Source organism: Oncorhynchus mykiss, chromosome 15, assembly GCF_013265735.2.
Source record: "Oncorhynchus mykiss isolate Arlee chromosome 15, USDA_OmykA_1.1, whole genome shotgun sequence".
Taxonomy (NCBI): Eukaryota; Metazoa; Chordata; class Actinopteri; order Salmoniformes; family Salmonidae; genus Oncorhynchus; species Oncorhynchus mykiss.
In genome coordinates this window covers 42,601,851-42,625,387 of record NC_048579.1, presented here as the reverse complement: position 1 = coordinate 42,625,387, position 23,537 = coordinate 42,601,851, and the positions used below count along the sequence as shown (strand labels likewise).

Sequence of the window (23,537 nt, the reverse complement as noted above, 5' to 3'; positions counted from 1 at the left end):
CACCACCTGGGGTCGGCCCGTCAGAAAGTCCAGGACGCAGTTGCCCTTTCCTCACTGTTTCTTTGTCTTACTCGTGCCATTGAAACCACTGTTAGTGACTCACTGTATCGGCATTAACCACTCGTATGGCTGCGGAGTGAGCGGAATTAGATTCCACTCTCAATGCCGCCTGTACTATTTCATCCCAGTGAGAATGTTGGTCCACTACCCCTGCAATAGCCGTTTTGATAACAGGTTTCAATCCTTCCATCAAAGCAGACGTACAAATTCATACATTTTGATCGTACCTATCCCCCATTGTCAGATTAGTACATAACGCATCATCCATCCGATCCACATAATCGCACATTCCTTCTTTCGGACCCTGAGTACAGTTACAAATTTGACTCACATCTGATTGAACTAATACATTCCCAACTCTAGTTAAGAATCCCTCAATTTTGAGGGATCGAGTGAAAAAAAGCTATTTTCCCACATCTCTCCTTCTCACGATCACGCATTAGTTTCCCTTTCCCACCCAGACCTGACGGGGCTCATTGCCTGCTTGAATTATGCAGAAACGGGCAGCGTTTAGGTCATGTAATTGATTTTGTTGGAATGGGGAGAAATTGTGCTTTACAATGGTATTGACATTACAGCTGGTCTGGAAGTTTTACGTTTTTGGGTCACTAAAATAAGGGCAATTGTACGGACCAAGGCGATGTATGAGTTTACGTTAGCAAGTTACTTAACAATCTAATAGTTGTTCCACCACACTTTCTCCCTCACCTCAAACGTTCCAAATGCCAGTAGTTCTTCGGTTACAGCACAGGAAGTACGCTTCATCACCTTCTCATCCCCATGGTCAAGCTTCTCACCTAGCGTTACCTCTTCGTTATCGTTCAGGGTACGCGCTGCTGTAACCTTCTCACCCCTGTCTCCATGGTCAGGCTTCTCACCTAACGTTACCTGTTCGTTATCGTTCAGGGGACGCGCTGCTGTAACTGGCAAGCTGCCTTTCCAGAGGACGCACTGATGCTGTAACTAGTGTCTTCAGGTGCTTCATTCTGTTGTTATGTAAACGATGGGCTGAGCCTTGGATACAGGCAGAATGGCTCCAAACGCGCATCACTCGTTCGCTTACAGCCAGTAGTGATAGTAATGGTAACAAGACAAGCAGTAACAAGACAAATCTCTTTATTTCTGCTGACACCTTAAATCAATTTGTTTTCCATCTGGGAATGTAGGTGTACATATCAAATGGCACCCTATTCCCTACATAGTGCACTACTTTTAAGGCCCTGGTCAAAAGTAGTGTACTACATATGGAATATGGTTCCATTTGGCACGCACGCTCTTCCGCCTTGAATAACATAATATGGTCAACATTGGCCATTTGCACATAATACCAACAGTCAAAGTACAAAACCTTTCAGTTGAGAATCAATTCATCTGGTGGTCTTCTCTATGGCCTCAGCCTTTGGAAGGAAAAAAAAATGCCACAAACCATATATTTGTTGTTCATAGTCACTCACACAGATACCACATATGATACAGTGTCTGGTTCCACACACAGAGAAACAGACGGAGCAAGCTCAGTATCTGCCTCTTACTCTGTCACAGTTCTTCTGTAGTCGACTTCACAGGAGGTTATTGAGACATTTATATTGCTCATTAATGATTGGACATGACTTGACATGTAGGTAGGCTATCAGAGGGTGAAATGTCATGGGAACAGGTTTGATCAGAACAACAGTCCCATGTGCCGCAGAGATAATGTAATACAAAAACAAAATGGCCTCCTGTCCTGAAACAGAACGTCTCAGTCTTTCAAAAAAATTCTGTCCAGTTTATTTTCTCATTTCTCTTTATAAAAGAGTCTTTTCTTTTATGTTTGTACGATGGATCAGGCCACAGCGACAGGGGCCCAAGGATCAAGAGTCCTCCAGACACTGAGAAAGAAAGGTAACTCAAGAGGAGGGCGAGGGTGGATGATCACCTTTCAGCTCTAGATGAAGGCATGACCAAATCCACACATCTCCCGCTCTTTCTTTCTCCCCCTCGGTCTCAGGAGTCTGAGTCAGATCCGTTACTGCTCTCCCGGCTGATCTCAATCTGTAGCGAGGGCAGGTTGTCAAGCCGACTCTTCTTCATTTTGTGGGTCTGCTGTTCCTTCTGTTTGATCAAGGCCCCCCACACCTTCTGCAGTGCAGAGTCGTCCTCCTCCTCATTTTCCTCTTCTCCTTCCCGCCCCCCCAACCTGGAGCTGGCTGATCCAGACCCCGCACGGCGACTGGAAGGCTTCCGCTCGGGAACACCACCCTTATGGGAGGAGGGGCCGAGCCTGCTCCACAGACGACCTGGGGGAGGGAGCAAGGGTTCAATTTTAAAGCACTTTTGGTGTCTTTTCAACTAATGTACTGCATTATTGACTAATAGCAGTAGATGTGTTTTTCTTCCTTACTTGATTTCCTGTCTTTGGACGAATCAGAGTAGAGGCCGCGGGAGTCTAGTTTGGCCATGCCCAGTCGGCTGTGCACATCTGTGATTGGCTCTCGGGGAGGGGGTGAGTCTCGGGAGGCGACAGGGGAGGCGGAGTGTCGTCTCTCAGGAGAGTAGGGTCTCTTCCCTAACCTCTGCCTCACATCTACACACAACACAAGGTTAAATACACTATACACACACAAACCAGAAAAAAAACCTTATACCACATCACTGATATTAACCTGGTCCCCAGGATATTGCGCACATAAGTCTGGGACATCAACGATTCAAAGTTGGCCTAAGTGGGAGTGACCATAGATATCTTTAGACGGGTGGGTTGTTTAGCAACCGTGGAGCAAAACAGGCGAGTTGGCTTAGAATCAAAGGATTGTTGGCAACATGGAAACTATATTTCTTCTCCAAATCTTTATTGAAAACAAATACATTGTTACTAGGTATGTGCATCTTTCCCTTTCAAGACGATTCGATGCATATCTATCTAGACACATGGGCTCCGATACGATACGTTTTTTTTAATGTATTTTTTTTATCCCTTTTTCTCCCCAATTTCATGGTATTCAATTGTTTTAGTAGCTACTATCTTGTCTCATCGCTACAACTCCCGTACGGGCTCGGGAGAGACGAAGGTTGAAAGTCATGCGTCCTCCGATACACAACCCAACCAAGCCGCACTGCTTCTTAACACAGCGCCATCCAACCCGGAAGCCAGCCGCACCAATGTGTTCGCTAACTTTGGTTAGCGCGCACTGCGCCCAGCCCGCCACAGGAGTCGCTGGTGCGCGATGAGACAATGATTTCCCTACCGGCCAAACCCTCCCTAACCCGGGACGCTAGGCCAATTGTGCGTCGCCCCACGGACCTCCCGGTCGCGGCCGGTTACGACAGAGCCTGGGCGCGAACCCAGAGTCTCTGGCGGCGCTGCAATACATGATACGATACGTTTTAGTTTGAGGAATGAATCGATGCGATTCGGTGCACTAACATTTGTTGCATAAACACATTACATTTCCATTCCAAATTCAAATCTGTTGCTGATGGAACTCAAGAGCTGTGTCTCTCTGAGCCAACTTGTGTGTGTGTGTAATTTAAGTACAGTATATGTCTATGTTGAATGTAGGCACCTGAGCTACGCCATAAGGGAAACTGGACATCTACCACCCCACTATCAGTTAGGGGGGGACAATGTTTGCGTTCTGTTAGGGGAGGACACTAACTCATTTGTAATTTTGCAGATTAAAAGTGTTAATAGCTAGTAATGTATCAATCTTTATCTTCTTTTTTTTTGTTGCTATGGCATAGTACATTAATATATAGCACAACTTGGACTGGATTTCACCCGTCTCATAAATCACATGGTTTGGACTGTTTTGACAGACAGTGAGCTTCTGCTGTCCTCGTTATGAAATTATCAACTTTACCCTGTATATCGAAAAATGACAATATATACTGATTGTTCCGGGCAAAAATACCAAAACTATTGATGAACCTGAACAATCAGATGTAATGTAAGCTTCGATTAGCATGTAGCCTACCTATAGCCAGATGAGTGTCAGCTACTTTTAAATCTGGCAAAACACAATTTTCAGCGCATTTTATTAAAAATAATCTAGCAAATTACATTGGTTGTCATTCAACTAATAAAGCATAATCTTGTGCAAGCCATTTTACCAAATGCTTAAAGTGATACGCAGATGTGCCAGATCAGGACTAGGCCTACCTCTCAGTAAGGTTTGTCCGGCATTCAAAATGACTTGTAGATTAATGTCAACTGTCAACATAATTACATACAGTTCGACACTGAAGGAGAGGACAAAGTTGTCAAATGATTAGGTATTTAGAAAGTAATTTGAGAAAATGCTTAGTGAACTGGCAATTAGCAAGGTTTGAATGGATTTTCTGACCGATGCATGCTACATTTGGATCGGTTTGGGGTCCCGCAGACCAGTACACTCATATCTTAAACATTTGAATCGGGGATTGATATGTACCGGTGAATCGTTACATCCCTAATCCTTATAGTTGATGGTGAGCTAGCTAGTGAAATTTTGCCATATTAGCATAGATGTGACAAGAGTCAAAACACCTCGAAACAAGACATTAGTTGTGGGAGATGATTGGTTGGTAGATTAAGCCAATGCATGGAGAGTTTTCCAGATCTTTCTGTATTAACAAAGACCAAGTTTGATGTGTTGGTCAAATAGAGTTTGAAATGTCTAGATTACATTGTTATTGACTGTGTAGAGTAGCAGATAACTGACCTGTCTTTCCACTACTGGCCACAGGGGTGCGCTGTCTATGCTGGGTGAGGCTCTGTCTTTTTTCCTCCAATAGCTGCCTCACATCCATCACTTTCTCCACTGCACTGCTTTTGGTCCCGCCTACTGATCCTCCACTTCCTCCTCCTCCACCAATCCTGTTCCGGACACCACTACCCCCCAAGCCGCTGTCACTGCGAACAGAAGAGTGTCTGAAGAACAGACAGGGAGAACATCAACTATTAATTTACTATGTTACCTAGGTTAAAAGGTCCGCATTCTGCACACATAAGCATACATGGTCATGTCACCCACCTCCACACAAACTTTTGTCCACCACACACACTGACCGTATAGTCTTGAGGTTGGTCTCCACCTCGTCTGCATACATGGTCATCTTCATGCTCTTCTTGGGAGAGGGGGTTGAGATCATCTTGAGCTCCAAGTCATAGTCCATTTCGTCTGAGTCTGACGAGACAGAGGGGGAAGAGGAGGGCCTGCCCAAACGACTCCGCAGGGCCACCCCTGGACCTCCCCCCCTCTCCCTCTTCTCCTTCTCCTTCTCCTTGTACTCCACCACCCTGTCGTCTGAGTCCATGTCCTCCTCTTCCTCATCCTCCTCCTCCTCTTCCTCTATTGGTTCTTCTGGTAGGTTGACCAGGTCAGCTGGAGAGACGGAAAGGAGGGCGAGAGAGGAGAGACGGAAAGGAGGGCGAGAGAGGAGAGAAGGGCGAGAGAGGAGAGACGGAAAGGAGGGCAAGAGGAGAGACGGAAAGGAGGGCAAGAGAAGCGACGGAAAGAAGGGCAAGAGAGGAGACGGAAAGGAGGGCGAGAGAAGAGACGGAAAGGAGGGCAAGAGAAGAGACGGAAAGGAGGGCGAGAGAGGAGACGGAAAGGAGGGCGAGAGAGGAGAGACGGAAAGGAGGGCGAGAGAGGAGAGACGGAAAGGAGGGCAAGAGAAGAGACGGAAAGGAGGGCAAGAGAAGAGACGGAAAGGAGGCCGAGAGAGGAGAGACGGAAAGGAGGCCGAGAGAGGAGAGACGGAAAGGAATGAGAGAGAGGGACAGAGGGATGAGAAGGAAAGGAAGAAAGAGATACGGAGAGGAGGGGGAGAAAGGAGAGACGGAGGGATGAGACAGAAAGGAGGGGGAGAAAGACAGAGGGATGAGACAGAAAGGAGGGGGAGAGAGGAGCGATGGGAAGGAGAGACAGAGGGATGAGATGGAAAGGAAGGGAGAGAGGAGAGACGGAGGGATGAGACAGAAAGGAGGGGGAGAGAGGAGAGACGGGAAGGAGAGACGGAAAGGAAGGGAGAGGAGAGAAATGGAGGGATGAGAAGGAAAGGAGGGGGAGAGAGGAGAGGATGGAGGGATGAGAAGGAAAGGAGGGGGAGAGAGGAGAGGATGGAGGGATGAGAAGGAAAGGAGGGGGAGAGAGGAGAGAGGGGGAGGAGAGCAAGAGGAAGTCACAGATTACCACAGGAGATAAATATATAAATGTTAGAGCATAACAATTAGGCCTGGTCTGTAAACGTTTGTGTGAGTCTTCCCACCTAAGTGTCTGTAGGATAGTATGAGTGTGTGTTCGTACCGGAGTGCGTAGGGCAGGGCGTGTGTTCTTACCAGGGATAGTGTGTGTAGGGCAGGGCGTGTGTTCTTACCAGGGATAGTGTATGTTCTTACCAGGGATGGTGTGTGTAGGGCAGGGCGTGCGTTCTTACCATGAATGGTGTGTGTAGGGCAGGGCGTGCGTTCTTACCAGGGATAGTGTGTGTAGGGCAGGGTGTGTTTTCTTACCAGGGATGGTGTGTGTGTTCTTACCAGAGTGTCTATGTGTGTAGGGTGATGTGTCCCCCATGCTGTCCCCTATCAGGGGTTTCTTGCTCTTGCTCACGATTCTGCGCGTGTGATACCGTCTCTTCCTGCAGAAGGTGACAGAGATATTAGCAACAACATACCCACCTATATACTTCACCTAATACCCACATTATACCTTCAACGTCTAACCTAACCATATCCCCTCAACCTTCTAGACCAGGGGTATTCAAATCTTACCCGATTTGATCCAGCGTATTGCTGGTTTTCTGTTCTACCTGATCATTTACTTAACACACCTGGTGTCCCAGGTCTAAATCAGTCCTGATTAGAGGGGAAGAATTAAAAACGAACAGTGGAACTGGCTTCCCGGTCCAGATTTCAATTTGAGGGTTCTCGACTAACCAGTATGTCTTTTTTCCTGATAGCAGGAAGAGTGTCAAAAGGGACAAAAAACAACTTGAAAATCAGGGAAAACAGATGAGAAAAGTAGAGAGAGAGATAAATGAGAAAATGAGAGAGAGATAAAAGTTAAAGACAGAAGGTGGGGGGGGGGGCAGAATGACATGTTCAAGCAGAGGACAATAAACATAGATACAGGAAGGTGCAAACAAAGAAAAAGTGAAAAGAAAGAAAGAGAAAATGTTAGGAAAAAGTGAGTGAAAGAAACAAAAGCAGTACAATGTACAACAGTGTGGCAGAATATCAGTTCCAGTCAGCTATGGTGGTGCTGAGGATCTGGATGTACCATGATGGTTTAGAACAAAGAAAAACAAGAAACTAATTCAAGGAACTCAGTCCAGCTTTCAACAAACTCTTGAAGGTTGTAATAGTGGAATGCACAAATTGGGAAGTGCATCAGTTTTCCTCATCATGTCAGTTATTGCATACCTTAGAGATCTATTTATAACTTATCAGAAATGTCCAGATCAACTAGCCCATGTCAGATGTTTTTTAGCCCATAGATTTTGTTGTAATGGTTGTCACTCAAATATCACATGATCACATATTTGAGGTGGCAAAACGTATCAAATTGCAAGACAATTACAACAGAAACATTTTCTCTGCACCCCATGACAAAATGTGTACGAAATAACCTTTAAATATTTTCTCTCCCCCAACAAGAGGGGTGTGAAGAGTTTGTTTCATGAACAGTGCTTGTGCCCATAGAAATAAACGGGGCACAAGATATTCGTACATGCTGGAAGGGGGGCCTGAGTGAAATAGTTTGGGAACCCCTGGTTTAGCACACTGTCCCCCTGAATAACCATGGAGACACACCTCAGGGTGCCTATCCAGCATGTATTAATAAAATCAGTGTTGGCCAAGGAAGCATCCGTGTGTGTGGTTACCAGGAGTTGCTGAGGATGCCCCTCATGCCTCCGTAGTTCGGGTTGCCGTACTTCATGTAATATCTGCTCTTCCTCGCAGCACCCAGCTCCTTCTTATCACCTGAAAACACAGAAAGAAAACAGTCACAATCCTAATACAGTGCCTTCAGAAAGTATTCATATCCCTTGAGCTATTCCAATTTTTTTTGTGTTACAGCCTGATTTCAAAATGGATTAAAATATATATTTTTCCCTTACACACAATCAGGTTGGGAAATGACAACACACGGGTAGATTTTGGCATTGGCGTTTAAGAATGACTACATTGGCAGGTGGGGTCCCACTGAGCATTTGGGAACATAAAAAAAAAAATATCTATCCAAAGTCCAAATGTAGAAGTAGATCGAATTAACCCGAAAGGCTACTAAAATTGTGACTTTTTCCTTGTGTTTCTTTGCTAGTTACATCGTTTTTAAATCACATGCTAGCATGTTTTTCAATATTAGTTAGAGTTTTCTGCAATTGTCTGCTGCTAGCTAAGAGACAAGGAGATTCTCACGAGGGCCCCCATTACCACAGTAAACCCCTCATTTAAAAGGGCAGCTGATAATTTTGGTCTCACCTAATGACTCAAATATTTGGGGTACATTGTGTTTGATTGAGTATGGAACACTCCAAAAACCTATATTACACTTTTTGTAATTTCTTATTAAAACACACATTTACTTTCATTGTGCTCCTAAATTTGTGCCAAAAATTTTCAACTCACAGTGCATTACTCAGATTAGAGGTTGACCAATTAATTAGGGCCGATTTCAAGTTTTCATAACAATCGGAAATCGGTATTTTTGGGTGCCGATTTGCCGATTTTTAAATATATATATATATTTTATACCATTATTTAACTAGGCAAGTCAGTTAAGAACACATTCTTATTTTCAATGACGGCCTAGACGGTGGGTTAACTGCCTTGTTCAGAACGACAGACTTTCACCTTGTCAGCTCAGGGATCCAATCTTGCAACCTTTCAGTTAACTAGTCCAATGCAATAACGACCTGCCTCTCTCTCGTTGCACTCCACAAGGAGACTGCCTGTTACACGAATGCAGTAAGCCAAGGTAAGTTGCTAGCTAGCATTAAACTTATCTTATAAAAAAAACAATCAATCATAATCACTAGTTAACTACACATGGTTGATGATATTACTAGATATTATCTAGCCTATCCTGCGTTGCATATAATCTGACTGAGCATACAAGCATACAAGTATCTGACTGAGCGGTGGTAGGCAGAAGCAGGTGCGTAAACATTAATTCAAACAGCACTTTCGTGCGTTTTGCCAGCAGTTATTCGTTGTGCGTCAAGCATTGCGCTGTTTATGACTTCAAGCCTATCAACTCCCGAGATGAGGCTGGTGTAACCGAAGTGAAATGGCTAGCTAGTTAGCGCATGCTAACTAGAGGGACGGAAGCTATGCTGTTTCACTGGCAATATTAAAGTGCATACAAGAACATCCAATAGTCAAAGGTTAATGAAATACAAATGGTATAGAAGGAAATAGTCCTATAATAACTACAACCTAAAACTTCTTACCTGGGAATATTGAAGACTCATGTTAAAAGGAACCACCAGCTTTCATATGTTCTCATATTCTGAGCAAGGAACTGAAACGTTAGCTTTCTTACATAGCACATATTGCACTTTTACTTTCTTCTCCAACACTTTGTTTTTGCATTATTTAAACCAAATTGAACATGTTTCATTATTTATTTGAGTCTAAATTAATTTTATTGATGTATTATATTAAGTTAAAATAAGTGTTCATTCAGTATTGTTGTAATTGTCATTATTACAAAAAAATAAAAAATCGGCTGATTAATTGGTATCGGCTTTTTTGGTCCTCCAATATTCGGTATCGGCGTTGAAAAATCATAATCGGTCGACCTCTAACTCAGATCCCTTCATTTCCCCCACATTTTGATATATTACAAATGATGTCAATTAGCCTATCAGAAGCTTCTAAAGCCATGACATTTTCTGGAATTTTCCAAGCTGTTTCAAGGCACAGTCAACTTAGTGTATGTCAACTTCTGACCCACTGGAATTGTGATACAGTGAATTGATCTATCTGTAAACAATTTTGGAAAAATTACTTGTCATGCACAAAATTGATGTCCTAACCGACTTGCCAAAACTATAGTTTGTTAACAAGAAATTTGTGGAGTGGCTGAAAAACGAGTTTTAATGACTCCAACCTAAGTGTATGTAAACTTCCAACTTCAACTGTATATACACTACCGTTCAAAAGTTTGCGGTCACTTAGAAATGTCCATGTTTTTGAAAGAAAAGCACTTTTTTGTCTATTGATCAGAAATACAGTGTAGACATTGTTAATGTTGTAAATTAATATTGTAGCTGGAAACTGCAGATTTTTGGAAGAATGTATGGAATCTCTACATAGTCGTACAGAAGACCATTATCAGCGGGGGTGCTTTGCTGCAGGAGGGACTGGTGCACTTTAAAAAATAGATGGCATCATGAGGTGGGAAATTATGTGGATATATTGAAGCAACATCTCAAGATATCAGTCAGGAAGTTAAAGCTTGGTCCCAAATGGGTCTTCCAAAAGGACAATGACCCCAAGCATACTTCCAAAGTTGTGTCAAAATGGCTTAAGAACAACAAAGTCAAGGTATTGGAGTGGCCATCACAAAGCCCTGACCTCAATCCCATAGAAGATTTGTGGGCAGAACTGAAAAAGCGTGTGCAAGCAAGGTGGCCTACAAACCTGACTCAGTTACACCAGCTCTGTCAGGTGGAATGGGCCAAAATTCACCCAATTTACTGTGGGAAGCTTGTGGAAGGCTACCTGAAACATTTTACCCAAGTTAAACAATTTAAAGGCAATGCTATCAAATACTAATTGAGTGTATGTACATTTCTGACCCACTGGGAATGTGATGAAAGAAATTAGTTTTAAAAAAAACAAACAGAGTTTAAATGTATTTGGCTAAATATTTTATTAAAGTAAAGTATTTTTTTTAAATGTCTATTTTTCTATATACACATCTTATGCATTTTAATGAAATCAACTATATGCACTGAGTGTGTCTGAAGCTTTAAACTAACTGTTTGATTAAATAATTAAGACAAATGACTAGAGGGAGACTGACCGCAATTGATTTTATTGTGCCGCCTGGCTCAGACTTGCTGCGCTGTGTTAAAAAAAGACTTAGTGACAGAGTGACAACAGGTGCTAGTCACAGTCACTCAATGTTTTTTGTTTTTTTACACAGAGACAACAGGTGCTTGTCACACTCTCCCTGATGCAGCATCCACCACACATCAACCGTGTGGCTGAAGCTGCAACATTAATTTCTGAATTAAATTGTGTTACCGAAATCCCTAATTTGTTTAGGAAAAACATTCCCTGTTCCCTCAACCCTTGCTCTCTTTACGTGACACATGTATGCTTTGAATGCATGTGACTAATAGGGCCTGACCTATAGCATACCATAATCACATAAATAAATTGGTTATAAACTCGGAACAATAACACGTGACAGCAAAATGATTGCAGAGGACATGACAAACTCGAAAAGAAGGAGGAATAGGAGGAGGAATATTTACTGTTTGCGCAGGAGGTAAAGGGGAAGTCAGATGTGTGGAATAAGTTTGACTGGTTGTGGAAAATACTGGAGATTTTAATGAGTAATGAGTAAGCGCTGTGTGCATATTGTATGTGCCATACAGGTGCTGTTAGATTACAATTTCATTTTTTGACAGTTCGGAAGAATGCAAATACTAAATAAATAATACGTTTACCAGAGAGAATGTTGTAACGTTATTTTGTAAAGCCTTCATTACAGCAAAGACTAAAAACAGTCGCATTCATTCGTGAATGCAATTTCCGGCCTATTTATTATTTACGCTAATTATTCAATGGTCACTTTGTTATTTCAAAATTAAAATGCTTGATTGCATTTCACATCATCAATGACTGGGATTTATACATTAGTCTAAATAAATACGGAAATATAGGCCTAATTATTATTTACAAAAGTATTCAGACCCTTCGCTATGAGCCTCAAAATTGAGCTCAGTTGCCTCCTGTTTCCGTTGATCATCCTTGAGATGGTTCTACAACTGTGGTAAATTCAATTGATTGGACATGATTTGGAAAGGCACACACCTGTCTATATAAGATCTCACAGTTGACAGTGCATGTCTGAGCAAAACCCAAGACATGAGGTCTAAGAAATTGTCCATAGAGCTCTGAGACAGGATTGTGTCGAGGCACAGATCTGGGGAATGGTACCAAAACATTTCTGCAGCATTGAAAGTCCCCAAGAACACAGTGGCCTCCATCATTCTTAAATGGAAGAAGTTTGGAACCACCAAGACTCTTCCTAGAGCTGGCCGCCCGGCCAAACTGAGCAATCAGGGGAGAAGGGCCTTGATCAGGGAGGTGACCAAGATCCCAATGGTCTCATCGCGCACCAGAGACTTCTGTGGCGGGCCGGGCGCAGTGTGCGTTGACCAAGGTTGCCAGGTGCACGGTGTTTCCTCCGACACATTGGTGAGGCTGGCTTCCGGGTTGGATGGCGCTGTGTTAAGAAGCAGTACGGCTTGGTTGGGTTGTGTATCGGAGGACGCATGACTTTCAACCTTCGTCTTTCCCGGGCCCATACGAGAGTTGTAGCGATGAGACAAGATAGTAGCTACTAAACAATTGGATACCACGAAATTGGGGAGAAAAAGGGGTAAAATTAAAAATAAAAAAAAGAACCCGATGGCCACTCTGACAGAGCTCCTCTGTGGAGATGGCAGAACCTTCCAGAAGGACAACCATCTCTGCAGCACTATCTCTGGAATCCACTCCTCAGTAAAAGTCACATAACAGCCCGCCTGGAGTTTGCCAAAAGGCACCTAAAGACTCTCAGACCATGAGAAAAAAGATTCTCTGATCTGATGAAACCAAGAATGAACTTTTTGGCCTGAATGCCAAGCACCACATCTGGAGGAAACCTGGCACCAAACAGTGACTGAGTTATATTAGCATAAATTATGACTATCCAATCTTACTCATCACAACTAGTAGGCTAACTTACATAAGTCTGCAAATGTGGTGATACTGTACATAGAATTTTTATGGTTAAAATTTGCTTCCCCAAACATAACTCACTCGCCGCCTAGGCTAGTGAATTTGCTGTTCGTTACTTGTCTTGTTGGCTGAGGAAACGTAAATGTGGACAGTTATTCTAACATATTCAAAGTGTGTGGTAAGGACACATGTCATTGCATCCTAGACTTGCATGTTCTGTTAAGATTAATTACCATAATCTAAAATGCGATTTCTGTCATTCTGAGCACCGTGGGAGAACAAACTAATCAGGGTACGCAGCCAATGCATATGGGTCCGGTATATTTCTCAAATGTCCGGTAAATTTAAATGCTGTCGGTCAAATGTCCGGTGCCACATATTCATTAGGGAGACCCTGGTGGGTGGGTGTTTGTGTCTCTCACCGTGAGTGGCCAACCTCAGGAAGAGTTTGTTGCCCTTGAAGGGTTTGATGGCCGGTCGTAGGTCATTCCGGAGCAGAGACTCACTCTCTGCCTGAGACAGCAGGTCCACCTCAAATGCACACACACAAACACACAGGTAACTAATATGCAACATTTCCCCACACACCCACAGTCTTGAACACAGTTTTACCTGGGTGGTCTCTGGTTCTGTTTTCTTCTCTGTGTCTACCTCGCAGGCTTTCCCCTCATTCTCCTTCACCATCTCTTTCCCCTCCTCATCCACCTCTCCATCATCGTCATCCGAGCCTTGTTCTCTGCGAGCTGAGACAGAACAGCAAGCAACACTCAGTGACAAAGCACATTATGTACATGCCTCATATGACTGACAAACCACACTGACCACAAACACAACATCGCAGTCCTGACCAACACAGAATTACCCACTACACTAATCATAAAACATACAAAGACAGTGAACATTGGAACATGGACACACAGCACACTCACCCTTGCTCTCCTGGGTGGGATCACCAGGTTCTTTGGTGCGGTCTGTCTCCGTGGTAACCCCCTCTGGGTCAGGCATGCGGCTGATGTTGATCAGAGCCCGGGTGGAAGTGACATCATCCAGCCACACCACATTACCTAGGAAACCATATTTAACGGCATGTTAAAAATAGCCCACTTGTTGTCAGTCGCTTCTGTGTGTGTGTTACTCACAGGAGGTGTCGTCAATCCACTCGATGTGTGCTGGAGGGTACTCCTTAAAGTAGCCAAACACATCCTGGGTGCTCATATCATCAACACCCGCCACGTGCAACGCCTCCAGGCGCAAGTTAGGGATGGCTGAGAAATGGAAGGAGATTCAGTATGTGCGCAATATCCGTTAGTATCGTGGCAAGGAAACAAATCACAAAGCAGATTTAACTTCTTTAAGAAAACAGCACTAATGTTGGAAACAAAACATGTAATTCAGTCACATGTAAACGTCCCTTTTTCAGGACCCTGCCTTTCCCATGCTTGTTCAATGAACCATAAACAATTAATGAACATGCACCTTTGGAACGGTCGTTAAGACACTAACAGCTTAAAGACGGTAGGCAATTAAGGTCACAGTTAAGAAAACTTAGGACACTAAAGAGGCCTTTCTACTGACTCTGAAAAACACCAAAAGAAAGATGCCCAGGGTCCCTGCTCATCTGCTTCAACATGCATTAGGCATGCTGCAAGGAGGCATGAGGACTGCAGATGTGGCCAGGGGAATAAAATTGCAATGTCCGTACTGTGAGACGTCTAAGACAGCTCGACAGGACAGACAGCTGATCGTCCTCGCAGTGGCAGACCACGTATAACAACACCTGCACAGGATCGGTACATCCGAACATCACACCTGCGGGACAGGTACAGGATGGCAACAACAATTGCCCGAGTTACACCAGAAACGCACAATCCGTGCTCAGATCAGTGCTCAGACTGTCCGCAATAGGCTGAGAGAGGCTGGACTGAGGGTTTGTAGGCCTGCTGTAAGGCAGGTCCTCACCAGACATCACTGGCAACAACGTTGCCTATGGGCACAAACCCACCGTCGCTGGACCAGACATGACTGGCAAAGTGTTCACTGACGAGTCGCAGTTTTGTCTCACCAGGGATGATGGTCGGGTTCGCGTTTATCATCAAAGGAATGAGCATTACACCAAGGCCTGTACTCTGGAGCGGGATCGATTTGGAGATGGAGGGTCCGTCATGGTCTGGGGAGGTGTGTCACAGCATTTTCAGACTGAGCTTGTTGTCATTTTGCAGGCAATCTCAACGCTGTGCGTTACAGGGAAGACATCCTCCTCCCTCATGTGGTATCCTTCCTGCAGGCGCATCCTGACATGACCCTCCAGCATGACAATGCCACCATACTGCCCGTTCTGTGCGTGATTTCAGGGTTCTGCCATGGCCAGTGAAGAGCCCAGATCTCAATCCCATTGAGCACGTCTGGGACCTGTTGGATTGGAGGGTGAGGGCTAGGGCCATTCCCCCCAGAAATGCCCAGGAACTTGCAGGTGCCTTGTTGGAAGAGTGGGATAACATCTCACAGCAAGAACTGGCAAATCTGGTGTAGTCCATTAGAAGATACAATGCAGTACTTAATGCAGCTAGCTGGTGGCCACACCAGATACTGACGGTTACTTTTGACCCCCCCCCCCTTTGTTCAGGGGGGGTTCAGTTTGCTGAAAATTAACACAGTTGACAGTGAGAGGACGTTTCTTTTTTTTGCTGAGTTTATTTATTTTCCAAGCTATAATACACAATATTTTACATACAGTTGGTTTTTAAAGGACAAAAGTGGTCTGCTTTGTGTTTTCATTTTTGCCATGGAACAAATATAGCGATACTAGTCACAGCCCTAGTGTTTAAGTGATAAAAAGCCAGGTACGTGTGTACCTTTCATCTTTATACAGCACTTTGTGTGGGTTTGTGTGTGTGTATATACAGTACCTTCAGAAAGTATCCATACTCCTTGACTTTACACATTTTGTTGTGTTACAGCCTGAATTAAAAATTGATTAAAAACCTACACACAATACCCCATTGCAAAGTAAAAACCTTTATTGAAAATTAAATACAGAAATATCTCACTTACATGAGCATTCACACCTATTTGCTCTGACAGTCCAAATTGAGCTCAGGTGCATCCAATTTCCTTTGAATCCACCTGTGGCCAATTCAATTGTTTGGACATGATATAGAAAATAAACACCTGTCTATACAAGGTCCCACCGTTGATAGTGCATGTCAGAGCAGTGGCTGTGTTCAAATACCCATACTAACATACCGCACATTACATAATTAATGAGTATATACTACATTCTATTAGTTCATTTTAGTATACTGTAAACAATTGGTACCGGAAGTTGATGCTGTTGCTGTTGCTATGCAACCTCTTGCAACCTCTCAACCTCAAATGACTAGCTAAACATTTTACGATTTTTGGTGTGTTCGTAAGAAAAAAAAAATGTTTTAATTTTTTTTTGAATTTCGTGGTATCCAATTGTTGTAGTAGCTACTATCTTGTCTCATTGCTACAACTCCCGTACGGAGAGACGAAGGCTGAATGTCATGCGTCCTCCGATACACAACCCAACCAGCCGTACTGCTTCTTAACACAGCGCGCATCCAACCCGGAAGCCAGCCGCACCGTGCACCTGGCAGCCTTGGCTAGCGCGCACTGCGCCCGGCCCGCCACAGGAGTCGCTGGTGCGCGATGAGACAAGGAGATCCCTACCGACCAATCCCTCCCTAACCCGGACGACGCTAGGCCAATTGTGCGTCGCCCCACGGACCTCCCGGTCGCGGCCGGTTACGACAGAGCCTGGGCGCGAACCCAGGGACTTTGATGGCACAGCTGGCGCTGCAGTACAGCGCCCTTAACCACTGCGCCACCCGGGAGGCCGCGTGTTCGTAAATTCAATCTGCAGTGCCAGAGTGCACTCTGGGCATTTGTAAATCCAGAGCGTTGTCAGATTGTACATTCAGAGCGTTTCACTATCGGAGCGTTCAGAGCGAACACTAGGGTAGATGCGAGTGTTCAACGGCAGTCAAGCACCCAAGCTAACTGGCTAACGGTGGCTAGCTACTTCCAGACACAATTGAGAGAACACCTCACTGACCATTATACTCGCCATAGCAGAGCTGGTTAGGCTGTTTTCATGTTATCCAGAGCGTTGGTGACCAACTGTGCTGCTGGCAACAATTTATTACTGGTTTTTTTTGCTGACATTTACTGACACCAGCCATATTAAACAGTGCGCGAGAGCGCTCTGAAATCAGAGTAGATAGCCAGAATTAACAATGTCCATTGAAACGCACAACGATACCACTTAGCTAAGAATTATGTGAATAATCAAGTCAATAAAAGTTGGTTAGTTAGTTAATATACTGCCTGCCAAGTTCGATGTTTTAGTATCCAACTAACGTTAGGCAACTAGCTAATAAACCGGTACATACTGCTATAATGCTATGCGGTTCGTAAGGATAGCGTAGCTAACAAATTGTCAGCCAACATAACGTGTAATTTAACTTATTACATTGCTCAACATTTTCTTAACATTTGTCATTAGTTCAATTAATTTGTATTCGCTCTCATCGGACTTCGGCTGCATATTTTCTGCTATTTTCTTCAAATCTGAAAACGTGAAGCCACGCACATTTGCTGAAGAATTGCATTATGGGCCCTAAAAGTAGGTAAATAGTGTCCTCTGCGTGTATACTTCGCATTTTGGCAAATTTAGTATGACATCTGGGAACTTTTGGCATACTAACTATATCCACACTACGACCAATAAGCATACTATATACTCAATTCACATCACAAATGGTACAGTTAGTGCGGTCAGTATGTGTATTCGAACACATCTAACTCCTTGAAGTCCAAAGGAAATGTCCGTAGATCTCCGATAGATTTGTGATGAGGTATATATCTCGGGAAGGGTATAAAACCATTTTTAGAGTGTTGGAAGTTTCCAAGAGCACAGCTGTCTCGATCATTGGGAAATGTAAAAATTACGGAACTACAGACTCTGCCTAGAGCTGGCCATCCAACCAAACTGAGCAACCGAGCAAGAAGGACCTTGTCAGTGAGGTTGCCAAGAAGCCAATGACCACTGACAGAATTAGGCTGAGATTGTCCTTTTGGCAGGTTTTCCCGTCTTGACAGCTCGTCTCGAGAGAGAGAGAGTGGCCAGACGGAAGCCACTTCTGAGAAAAAAGGCACGACAGCACACCTGGAGTTTGCAAAAAGGCATGCGAAAGACAGATCATAAGGCAAATGATTCTGCGGTCTGATGAGACAAAAATATGTATCCATTGAATATCTAGAAAGACTTGAAGATTGCTGTTCACGACCGCTAACTTTTTATTTTATTTTTTTTTATTTTACCTTTATTTAACCAGGCAAGTCAGTTAAGAACAAATTCTTATTTTCAATGACGGCCTGGGAACAGTGGGTTAACTGCCTGTTCAGGGGCAGAACGACAGATTTGTACCTTGTCAGCTCGGGGGTTTGAACTCACAACCTTCCGGTTACTAGTCCAACGCTCTAACCACTAGGCTACCCTGCCGCCCCATAAACTTAACAGAGCATGAGAAAATCTGCAAGGAAGAAAGGGAGAAAATCCCCATATCTAGATGTGCAAAGGTGAGACAAACATACCCAAGAACTCAGAGCTGTAACAGCCACCAAAAGTGTTTCTACTTAGTATTGTCTCAGGGGTGTGAATTCTTATGTAAATGTTATTTCTGTATATCATGTTCAATACATTTCCAAAAACATGTTTTCACTTTGTAATTATGGGTTATTGTGTGTAGATGGATGAGAAAAATATATATTTAATCTATTTTGAATTCAGGCTGTAACACAAAATGTGGAATACGTCATGGGGTATGAATACTTTCTGAAGGCACTGTATGTGTGTATCTACCTTTCTTCATGGTTTCTCTGTCCAACACCACATTCTTCTGGGCCAGGTTGGCCTCTGCACGGAAGTGGAACCTTTCCGCTCTCTTCTCCTTCCTCTCAATCGCCTCCTAGAAACACACACACACAGTTATGGCAAAAATAGTTATGGCTGTTAAGTGTAACTGTTGGTTTACCCTCTCACTTTTGTGTAATGGAACTAGTATTAGTGTGAAGGTTTGCCAGATAACTTTCAGGTGTGGTTACAATACCGTACCTTTGATGTGACATCGATTCCAGTGATGAATGTGCCAGCTTTGTTCTCATACCGCCGACTTGTGTCCTGGTCAAATGTCAACAAATATGTATACATTAGAGACGCACTTTCTTACTGTGGGGTAGCCTAGATAACAATGCACTGATCTGACAGCTTATGTTTGTTCTGAACAATGAATGATTGTCGACAAAACAAGAAAGTGTGCATTCAGTCTATCATACAACACCCCCCCCCCCCCCCTCCCCAAAAAGCTGGCAAAAGTGGCAAGATCTCGCACCAAACCTCTGTCCTTGGGGATGTTAAAACGAGTTAGCTAACTAGTACGTTGTATTATTAACTATGTAGCGAGGGGGTTTCTGTCATGAAACTTAACGTCTGGTGAATTAGCTAGCCACCGGTAGTTAAGCAGAGTTAAATGCTAAGATAGCCGTTGTTTGTCATATAATATGTAACGTTAGTTTGCTTACGCTAGAATCAACAATATACTGTAACAACCCAGACAGGTATGATGTTAATATCAACTAGCTACACTAGGTAACACTAGCTAGTCACTAGCTACCGAGCTATCTTGTTAGCTCAAGGCACGCTGAGCTCCTCCAATACCAAGGCAATATTCACAGGCCCCCGAAGGTACGCGAGCCCGCGATCTGGTGAGGCCTACTTCCCTCACCGGCAACAATTCCTTCAAAGACCGGTTAACGGGGATGTTTTCCACCTCGAGTTCACCCTCCTCCACCTCCATCGGTTCAGATTCACGGGCACCTCGGTCCGAGTCTGAATCCGAGTCCGATTCTGAGTGGTCTGGCCCACTGTCTGGCTTTACCGACACCCGTAGACTGCGCACTGCCGCCATGGTCCTAGCACTCCGTCCGCAAACGCTTTCGAAGCAGGAAGACGTGAGTGTGCAGGGAAAGGCTGTACGGACACGCCTGGTGCCTAATTTTAGTGAGAGTGCTGTGTGAGAGTCGAGTCAAAGACAGTACAGTAAAAAATAAATAATAATAGCCATTCAAAAAAGTACAGTTGCATATCTGGGAGTTTTTGTCACAAAGGACAGTGAGCCGTGTGAAATCAAATCATGAAAGCCAAAGCTATTCTTAACAGTTGACTTCAAAGAGATGTATATACACGGAACAAAAATATAAACGCAACATAAAGTGACTGAGGTATAAAGTTTAAATTGGATATTCGACAGATATTTGCGCTTTCATGATGTCATGATGTTGGAATAATTGCGCACAACATTGCACAGTCTTATTTTCATGATTTTTACATGAATTTGCTTTCCAAAACTAATAAACATGTGGAAATGTGAGCAGCATTTTGTATTCTTAATTTAATTAGTTAGGGAGCGTAAACAAAGTCCAAACTTTTTTTACATACACATTTCAATAGCTCCTTGGTCATGTGACCTACTGACTTCAAACAAGGTTCAGAATGTCCACTCAGTGGGCTTACACATTGGACACCCTTTAGTTTGTCCATTTTATTCTCACTCGATTTGACAAGAACTGCTCAAACTTTTACATTTGAATAGCTCCTTGGTCATGTCACCTACTGACTTCAAACAACGTTGAGAATGTCCACTCAGTGGGCCTACACACTGCACACCCTTTAGTTTGTCCATTTACATCTCACATGTTTTTTACATTACATTTGTGAACTTTCACATTTCAATAGCCCCTTGGTCATGTGACCTACTGGACTCAAAGAAGGTTCCAAATGTCCACTGACTACCCTTCTATATTGCACACCCTTTAGTTTGTCCATTTTCATCTCACATGATTTTACATTAATTTTTCAAACTTTACAATTTCAATGGCTCCTTGGTCATGTGACCTACTGACTTCAAACAAGGTTCAGAATGTCCACTGACTAAATAAGGGTAGTCAGTGGACATTCTGAACCTTGTTTGAAGGAGCTGTTGAAATTTTAAAAAATGACTACCATTATATAGTCAGTGGACTACCATTATTCCATTGTACTGGATCTAATAAATTTTTTAAATAGGCAAGTCAGTTAAGAACAAATTCTTATTTTCAATGACGGCCTAGGAAAAGAAACGCACACCTATTAAGACGAGGTGCTGGCTAGCGGAGTAGAAACTTCAAAATAAAAGAGAGCCGCACACTCTAGGAGCTCAGATGCAAAAATGTAGATTTGTATCTTGCCAGCTCAGGGGTTTGAACTTGCAACCTTCTGGTTACTAGTCCAACGCTCTAACCACTAGGCTACCCTGCCACCCCATTTTACATATATTCTTAAGTGTAATAATTTTTTGTGACATACTGTGAAAAAGTCTCTTGGCTGCTGGCTCTGTCACTTCTAGACATGCGCAGAGCAGACTGAAAGGGAAGGGTAGCACTTGACTTGAAGGGTAGCACTTGACTATACCCTGATGAAGACAGCTTGGCTGTCGAAACGTTGGTATTACATTTTTGCATCTGAGCTCCTAGAGTGTGCGGCTCTCTTTTATTTTGAAGTTTCTACTCCGCTAGCCAGCACCTCGTCTTAATAGGTGTGCGTTTCTTTTTCTTCTAGCACTTGACTTGAACCACAGGGGTTCTCTGTAAAGAGAGAGTAATCCAACAGGCACAGACTTTCAATTTGCACCCTTGACCTGTACGTATTATCTCCTGATTGGTCTCCGTGGTGCTTAGTCAATGGGAGCTCCGTTGCCGGCCCCATCATACATCTTTTACACTGTAAAAAGAGAGACATCCTACTTTGTATTTATGGGAACAAATATTTCCTAACACTTTGGATCCTATTCTTGGACAGTTAGAAGACACAATGCTTCAATGCACAAACAAAAATGTTACTAATTACTGTACATGAGTAACCTCAACTTTGTGGGTCTGTGGGTGTTTAGGCCAATGAAGTGCCATCTCAATTCTACCACTGGCTAATCTCTCATGCCCCTATGAACGGGGACACAGGGCAATAGTTTTTAATCTAAACCAGCCCTTTTTTACTGGAGTACACTAATCCCTAATCGGGGCTCTTTTCTTGACACACAGTAGCAGTTTACCAGATAAGAAGTCAAGAAGATCTAGATTGATGTAAGGGTGTATTACATCCTGTGCTGCCCCATTGTCATATCCATTCTGGATTCTGAGTGGTAAAATCATAGCTGAAAAATGCCTCTATGTATGTGTATACTTTATGTGGGAATGTCCATCCTACATGTAGTGTTGATACATGGAATATTCCTCAACTGCATATATAATATATTGCTATTGCAAATAGAAGTACTTTGTTCAACAACTGACATTTTCAGATATTATTTTGACAAACACACTTTAACACACTTTGGTGCTTACAATTCATTCTCTATTGTCATAGACTTGATGGGCACTGTCATCTGTGATCTTTGTGATATGACTTTCTGTAAGCACGTACTGATGTCACTTAATATTTTTGTCTTAAAGTCTACAAACGCTTTACATTTATTCACTGTGTGATAAGGTTGGATCCTATATGCTACTTTTATTATTGTCCTGTAAATGGTTCAGTGCCTATAATTTAGGCTATGTGTAGAATGGGATATAAAGGAAATTACCTCTACTAGATTATAGTGATAAGGAAATCAGCATACAGTTTTGGCCTGTGTATTCATTTGCCTATAAATAATCAGAATTCCATTATGTTTACATAAAAAAGAGAACACTTCAAAATGAGAAGTTCCTGCCATGGAAAAGACGACTGAGCAGACATAAAGTGGAAAGGAGAGGAAATAACTCACATAATTTATATTTTCAATAATAAATGGTTAGCTGTTATGTGACAATTAGGTCAAAAACTCTATTTTATTTGTTGGTGTAGATGGCCAAGGAAGTTGCACAGAACTTCCCCAACATCCCCTCCCAAATTGATATAGAACCTTCACAAGAACACATGGAGCAACTGCGAAAATAAATGGCTGAGGATATACAAAAATGTCTGGTATGTAATGACATTTAATTCAAAGTAAATGTAAATTCTTCATTTTTATGTAGTTGTGTGGGACAGCCATATGTTCAGTTCAAGCCTATGATTTCAGAGTTCAACAAAGCCAACAACTGCTTCATGTGTGCCACTGATAAAGAACCTGGATGTGGCCCAAAGACTGACTGGGTTAGTAACTTTATTTAACATGTTTATAATCTTTTGACAACATTGACGGCATGTAAGACAATTTATGATATAACACAATGGATGGCTAATTCGTCATTCGTCATACTGCATTGATGTTTGATATTATTTATAATGTTTTACGCTTTGTTTTGTTTTGATTGAATGTTTTGCATGTTCACGGTGGTTCCATGTGCTGTGCCTAGGAATGAAGACAAAAGATTTCAGAGTGAAGAACATAAACTGGAAGTGCTGTCTTTGTTGTTGAAAATTGATGCTATACCCCATCCACACTGA

The 23,537-nt window shown here is 43.0% G+C and overlaps 1 protein-coding gene across 2 annotated transcripts; it reads right to left on the bottom strand.

The window, feature by feature from the left end:
• Positions 1–1,159: 1,159 nt before the first annotated feature.
• Positions 1,160–20,081, bottom strand: ncbp3 (nuclear cap binding subunit 3). Of its 2 annotated transcripts, XM_036944390.1 has the most exons (13): positions 19,798–20,077; positions 19,128–19,193; positions 18,876–18,981; positions 14,128–14,253; positions 13,918–14,052; positions 13,601–13,731; positions 13,411–13,519; positions 7,906–8,005; positions 6,560–6,660; positions 5,090–5,405; positions 4,743–4,951; positions 2,444–2,626; positions 1,160–2,339 (listed from the first exon to the last, which is right to left on the bottom strand). In XM_036944390.1, exons 1-13 carry the CDS (start codon positions 19,978–19,980, stop codon positions 2,047–2,049), a joined length of 2,058 nt encoding a protein of 685 aa, XP_036800285.1. In that variant the 5' UTR covers positions 19,981–20,077; the 3' UTR covers positions 1,160–2,046. The 2 variants fall into 2 exon arrangements, with proteins under 2 accessions (XP_036800285.1, XP_036800284.1); XM_036944389.1 differs by having other exon boundaries at positions 13,411–13,731; positions 19,798–20,081.
• Between the last annotated feature and the right edge of the window lie 3,456 nt (positions 20,082–23,537).